Source organism: Hordeum vulgare, chromosome 5H (assembly GCF_904849725.1).
Source record: "Hordeum vulgare subsp. vulgare chromosome 5H, MorexV3_pseudomolecules_assembly, whole genome shotgun sequence".
NCBI lineage: Eukaryota > Viridiplantae > Streptophyta > Magnoliopsida > Poales > Poaceae > Hordeum > Hordeum vulgare.
The window spans coordinates 587,177,874-587,185,154 of record NC_058522.1 but is presented as its reverse complement, the minus strand read 5'-3'; the positions used below and the strand labels follow the sequence as shown (position 1 = coordinate 587,185,154).

General features: G+C 46.9%; 1 protein-coding gene across 1 annotated transcript; it reads left to right on the top strand.

Annotated features, from left to right (window-relative positions):
- The first annotated feature begins 4,692 nt into the window (after nucleotides 1-4,692).
- On the top strand, nucleotides 4,693-6,844 carry LOC123395273 (heavy metal-associated isoprenylated plant protein 9-like). Its single transcript, XM_045090245.1, has 2 exons — nucleotides 4,693-5,311; nucleotides 5,434-6,844. The coding sequence occupies exons 1-2, from the start codon at nucleotides 5,288-5,290 to the stop codon at nucleotides 6,574-6,576; spliced, it is 1,167 nt and encodes a 388-aa protein (XP_044946180.1). The 5' UTR covers nucleotides 4,693-5,287; the 3' UTR covers nucleotides 6,577-6,844.
- The last annotated feature ends 437 nt before the right edge of the window (nucleotides 6,845-7,281 follow it).

Genomic DNA, 7,281 nt, shown 5'->3' with positions numbered 1-7,281 from the left:
ACAGATGGAGCACCACCTCGAAGGGAAGAGTCCGCTACCGTCGGCCACCCTCACCATCACCAAGGACGGGAAAGAAGAACAGATCGTTAACTTCGCCCGATCCCTCTGGTACACATAGCAACAACAACTTCAAAGGTATCTCATGGGATCCCTCTCCCGCGATATCCTTGCACAAGTCGCCACGCTCGAGACGTCGGCAGAGGTGTGGAGCGCCATCCATGCCATGTTCGGTGCTCAAAGCCAAGCCCAGGTCATCAACACCCGCATCGATCTCACGAACCGGAAAAAGGTAACATGACCACGGCTGAATATCTTGGCAAAATCAAGACTCTTACAGATGAAATCACATGCTGCACCGGAGCTCCTCTTCCTGACGCCGAGATCGTCTCCAAAATCTTGGCTAGACTCGATCTGGAGTACAATGCAGGTGTGTCTGCCTTGGCGGCTAGGGTTGAGCCAGTCTCGGTTCAGGAGTTGTATAGCCAGCTCTTGAGCTTTGACGCCCGCCTGACCCTTCTCCACGACACCAACATCAGGCAGTCCTCCGCCAACTCTGTTTCCTGCGGCCGCGGATGCGGGCACGGTCACCAGGGGTAGAACCACAACACCAACAGCAGCAGTCAAGGCCGTGTCAACAACCAGGGCGAGGGCGGTCGCCATGGTGGTGGCGGCTACGGCGGTAACACGGGTGGTGGAGGCTTCAACAACAACAAGAGCGCGCCGCCGCTCTTCTTCGTCTCGACGCCCTCACTGCTAGCTGTGTAAAAAGCCAGGTCATGAGGTCATGGATTGCTAGCATCGCTATGATGAAGATTACGTCCCCGACGCTCGTCACGCCGCCGCAGCTGTTCGTGAAGAAAGAGGAGATGACATATGGTACGTCGACTCGGGTGCAACAGACCATGTCACAAGCGAACTAGAGCAACTTGTTGTTCGTGAAAGATACCTCGGCAACGACCAAATTCACACCGCAGGCGGTGGAGGTATGGATATTTGTCACATTGGTCAAGCTTCTATCAATTCCCCTACTCTCAAAGTGATCTAGTTCTTAGAGATGTCCTTCATGTTCCACAAGATGATAAAAAACCTTGCATCTATGTCTCGTCTAGCCACTGATAATAATGTCTTCTTTGAAACTCACCCTCGTTATTTTTTTATAAAGGACCGGGTAACAAGGGAATTCCTTCATGACGGTAGATGCATTGGAGGGATGTACCCCATCACATTCGGAGCACTTAGTCGCAAGCATCGTCAAGTCTATTCTGCCATCTAGCCGTCTTTGGCAAGGTGGCATCAAAGATTAGGACTTCCGTCATCGATCATAGTTAAACAATAAAGGGAATGTCACTATCTTTGTGCTTGTTTATGTCGATGATATCATTGTGGCTAGTTCAAGTTCAAGTGCTACTACTTGTCTTCTTAAAGATCTCAAGTTAGAGTTTGCTCTCAAGGACTTGGGAGATCTTCATTACTTCCTTGGCATAGAAGTCAAACAATAAAAGATGGTATACTTCCCACCCAAGGAAAGTATACAACTGACATACTCAGGAGGGTAGGATTGGAAAATTGTAAACCTATAAGTACACCCATCTCAACCTCAAAAAAACTTTTAGTTGAAAGTGGAGATGCACTTGGTTCAGAGGATGCAACAAACTACATGAGTGTTGTGGGTGCTTTACAATACTTAACACTTACACGTCCTGATATTTCTTATGCTGTAAACAAGGTATGTTGATTTCTTCATGCCCCTAGTACTACTCATTGGACTGCACTCAAGAGAATTTTGAGGTATCTTAAGTTTTCGGAAGGGCTTGGACTTCAGATTACCAAATCCTCTTCTATGCTTGTTACTGCCTACTCTAATGCAGACTGGGCAGGATGTGTTGATGATAGAAGGTCTACTGGTGGATTTGTTGTGTTTCTCGGAACCAATCTTTTTTTAGCAGAGTACAATCGAAGTCGCTCACATACACGAGCGTACACTCACCCCTATGAACGCACGCACGCACACCCTACCCCTATGAGCACCTTTGAGAGACTAAACCGGCACATCATCTTGAGATTGACGAAGTCGCCACTGACGCCTTCGTTGTCGACGGGAACGTCTCCTCCCACTGAAAGCATATCGCCGGAAGACCTGGAATAAATCCGGGAAAATGCAAGCACCAACGTCAAGTCCGAGACTTGAACTCTGGTGGGCAAGGGATACCACAGTCCTCCTAACCATCCAACCACGGAGTGCAAGAAAGCAGGCTACAGTCTCCAGGTCAAGCACTAAGGTTGAATACAAAGCTCTGGCAAATGCCACAACTGAAGTAATGTGGATACAAACACTACTCTATGAGCTTGGAATTAAAACTCCAAAAGCTGCAAGACTATGGTGTGATAATATCGATGCAACTTATCTATCAGTCAATCCTGTTTTTCATGCACGCACAAAACATATTTTACAGCTCAAAACCTTGTCATAACGCAAAACTCATTCATTTTTAGATTGGTTTTTTCTTACATTGGACGATTCGGTGACTGAAGATAGTTATAGTTGGTGTTTTATTTATAAAGCGGAGTGAAGTCCTATTTCAAAAGTTAAACATAGTAAGTATGCTTATGTTGCTAATCTAATCGATCTCTTGTGGACTTGTGGCTTGGTAGCTGCAGGTGTTAGTAACTAACAGTCAACAAAGGCATGAAGTGCAAAAGGCTGATTGGTCATCCCATTCCCATTCCCATCCCATCCACGCGTGGCAAAAAGCAAAAAAGTTCGATGGTTGCGTACATGTGCATGCAATGCATGCTTTGCCCATCTAGCTAGATCTATCTAGGACTAGGAGGGGTACATACTACCACATCCTACGCCATCTCTAGCACATTTACCGAAGAATTGAACTTTTTATCCATCTTGGCATCTAGCCCATCCTCAGAACCTATTCCTTCAAATCGTAATACTTTTGCACACAAATTCGTTTCAAACACAAGTTTAAATTAGTTCAATGCTTAGAACAGCGCTACCATATTAACGTCAAACCTAGCATATTTAAACGGTCGATTACTTACTATCACATCCTCCTCGCCATCATTATGGGTTAGATGGGCGTCCAAAACAAAAAAGAATTCCCTTCCATTGAGTTTTAGGGATGGACTAGAGATGCCTATGTGGTACTGTAGTAAGTGCTGAAACAAGAATGTGGTACTGTAGTACTAATGGATAGATCATTCTCCTCCGTCCGGAATTACTTATTGTATAAATATATAAAGATAAGTATATTTACATCTCCATTCTTATGACGAGTATTTTTAGACGAAGGGAATAGAATTTAGTTGGTGCCTGGCATGTTAAGATCCATGCATGGATGAGAGGGTTTCTTTAGGTCAATTGGCAGTTGCCATGGTGAAGGAAGGGTTGGAAACAAAGGGTGAATTAGTGGTTGTAGCAATCTCTAGAATGTATGGATGTGATGGGGTGATGAGTTGGTTTGGTATGACCGACTCGACTCGACTCGACTCGACAGGACAGACCCTACTATAGGTGCACAGTGCATATCATCTACTCCAATGCAATGCAAGCTGATGTGGATGCATGTGACATGACATCCATCCACCGATGAGCTGCATCTGCCTGCACGGTCGCTCATGGACCGACTTTTAGTTTTAGATGCACGCAATGCAATGCAATGCAAGGTGATGAGTCACGATGAAGTGGCCGTCCGGTTAACACTATTTGCTACTTAAGGAGGAAGAAAAGGAAAGCAAGGCAGGGCAGGAATCATGGACATGTATGTATGTATGTATGTATGTACTGTATGACAAAGAAAGAAAGTCACACCCAACACAACCCATGAGGCCCCCATGTGCACGGATGCATCTCCATCTTTAAATCTTTTCGTCCGGCCGCGCGCTGAGAGGAGATCCATCAATCACTAATCAACTTTTGTGGTATCTTAATTCTTTCTCCAAGCATACATGCATGGAGCAATATATAATGCTACCTTACAAAAGTTTATTTAATCTTTCAAACTAATTCTCTTTTCCTCTTTCCGTATTTTCATCGATCGAGGGTGGGGTACCGATTACAATCCTCTATTATATATACTCCAGTTTGTACTACTTAAAATCTCGTTTGATGGAGCTATCATTGAATTGAATAATAATAGTACAAATATTTAGATACAGGCTATCAACTCCAACAACTAGGTACTACGTACTACCACGGGAGCCACCGGCCGGTCTAGCTACGGACTCCTCTCCTCTCCTCCAACAACTAGTGTGAGTGTGTTCGCGTGGTAGCTAGCTACGTACTCCAATAGATGCATGCATGGTAGCTAGTATGAGTTGAATGGTGGGTGCATGCCTCCATCCGCCTGCCTATACAAGCTAGCGTGCCAATCCGGCCGGTGCATGGAATCTCTCCCTCCATACATACATATACATACATACATAGATATATAGGTAGCTAGATGTACTCCTAGCTAGCTATGTGTGTATTTTTTTGTACTCCAATGTTTGTATATACTAGTATTTGCTTCCAGCACTTGCATAACTCTCTCTGGTCTCTACGTACGTACATATATATAGACAAGTAGTACTTGTGGTATAGATGGATATGTAGTATCTACTCCCTCACTTCCTTAGATAGTACTGTACTATAAGTCTCTATTTCATTAAAAGACTACAAACGAAGCAAAATGGTTGAATTCATAATTTAAAGTCTGTCTATACATATTTGTATGTAACTTTTTAATGAATTTTTATACAAAACTTATACGTATTTAGGAACAAAGAAAGTAACTAGCAATGCTGTGAGTAGAGATATAGGGAGAGAGATTGGGATCTAGAAATGTATAGGTCTCCCGCACAACAATGCAAAAGCTAAAGCTGGGTGGTACGTACTATCCTATATAGAAAAAACATATTGGATCGATGAATCTAGAAAGATGAGCAGTTGCGTGCATGTGGGGGCTGCATAATGCGTTGGAATCAGCATGCATGCATGCATTCTTCTCTCTCTAGCTAGTCCTTGTTTGTTTGCTGGCTACTCCATGCCCATGCCCAATGCATACATGGAGCTAGCTGAGAGCATGCATCGTCACCGCCCCGTCATTTGGATTTGGAATGTAGCTGACCACCTACCAACCTTAATTTGAATTCCACATGCGAGCGATGTATATAATAAGTTGGACCTCCTGCCTTCCACCCATATATTGTTCCCTGCATCCTTCTCTCATTCCCTTCTCTTGTGCTGCCATCTGCTCTGCTATCAATTTGCAATTGATTCAAACATCCCATCGCCATGGGCGAGCAACTAGTCACCAAGGTAATTAACTAACTAAACAACCCCCCTAATTAATCTTTCCATCATGCATCATGTCTTCGTATAGCTCATTTCTTACTTAACGTACTGTACGTCCATCTCATCCAAATTAATCTTTCTTGCAGGAGGAGGAGGAGGAGCCCAACAAGATCAAGCAGGAGGAATCACCGGCACCCGCACCGGCACCGGCAGAGGAGAAGAAGGACGACACTGCAGCAGCACCGCCAGCCGAGCAAGACAAACCCAAAGAGGAACCACCACCGCCGCCGGTGCCGGTGCCGGTGGTACTGGGCGTGGAGGTGCACTGCACGGGATGCGCCAAGCGGATCAAGCGGTCTCTCATCCGCTGCAAGGGCGTGGAGGCCGTCGACGTCGACATGCCCGCCAACCAGGTCACCATCAAGGGCGCCGTCGACCCGCAGGCCCTCTGCGCCCGCCTCCGCGCCAAGACCAAGCGCCACGCCACACTCATCTCCCCCTTGCCCCCTCCCCCGCCGCCAGAGGGCGAGGAGCCTGCGCCGCCCCCTCCTCCGGCGCCGCCGCTCGTCACCGAGGCCCGCACCGTGGAGCTGCTCGTCAACATGCACTGCGAGGCCTGCGCGCAGCAGCTGCAGACCAAGATGATGAGGATGAAGGGGGTGGTCAGCGCCCAGACCGACCTCGCCGCCGGAAGGCTCACCCTCAGTGCCACCGTGGACGATGACAAGATCGTGCAGTACATCCACCGCCGCACCGGGAAGATCGCCTCCGTCGTCCCGCCGCCGGAGCCGCCCAAGGAGGAGGACCCACACCCACCTGCTGCTGCTGCTGCTTCTGATGCAGATCAGCCACCCAAGGAGGAAGCACCAGCAGGGGACGGCGAGAAGAAGGAAGACGGCAAGGCTGCTGCAGAGGCCGGGGAGGAGAAGAAGGAAGGCGAGGAGGACCAGAAGCCGGAGAAGCAAGAAGGTGTGGCGGTGGACGGCTTCCCGCCGGAGGAGATGATGAAGCGGATGGTGTACTGGCCCTACGGCGGCGGCATCCACTACAAGATGCATCCGGCCGACGCCGAGGAGGCTATGATGGCCAGGAGGATGGCCATGCCCCCACCTCTTCCGCCGCCACCGCACCACCACCACCACAACCCCTACGCCATGATGCAACACCAGTGGGCGCCGCCTCCTCCTCCTCCGATGTACAGCAACTACAACTACGGCAGCAGCTACATGATGGAACGGCCGCCGCAGATGTTCAGCGACGAGAACCCCAACGCCTGCGTCATCTCCTAGCTCGGATCCATGCATCGAGCTAGACGTGGATCATATATATGAAGGTGATGATCGATCCATACACATTTGTTTGTATACTCCGACCTGATTATATATATATATACTACTGCGTAGTTATAAGCAGCAGCAGCAGGCAGCAGTACCCCGTACGTATTAGCTACGAAATTAAAGAGCGTGTAAGATCTCGATGGATGAAAAGGTGAAGTATATATAGTATACTACCAACACCAATTAGAAAATCAATGGATCGCCCCTCTTTATTTTTTTCCGAAATGATATAAATCCTTTGGAAGCATGGCAATCTGAATGTTTTTCATGACAAGTTGAGTTTATGCATGCGAGACCAACTGGGACTGCAAAGTTAACATGTTTCAACAAGAGAAATAAAATCAGGAATTGAAGAATCCCAAAAGCCTCGTTTTATTAATCCATCTGCTACGTACGTACCTCGTCTGCTTCACGAAAACAATTACTCGTAATGGGTATAAGTCACCTTTGAGAAATCTCCTTGAAGCTGCTTACACTCCATGCATGACACTTGATACATCAGGGCCTCCATAAGATTATATTGAAAATTAACATGTATCCACATTTATTTTGAAAATACTCCCTCCGTTTCTAAATATAATTCTTTCTACGGATTCTACTAGAGGACTACATACGGATGTATATAGACATACTTTAGAGTATAGATTCATTCATTTT

Bases quoted from the DNA above. Each gene is read 5' to 3' on its own strand.
- LOC123395273 (XM_045090245.1), top strand. From the start codon at position 5,288: ATGGGCGAGCAACTAGTCACCAAG. The intron at 5,312-5,433 runs GTAATTAACTAA...TCTTTCTTGCAG, and splicing joins GCGAGCAACTAGTCACCAAG to GAGGAGGAGGAGGAGCCCAA.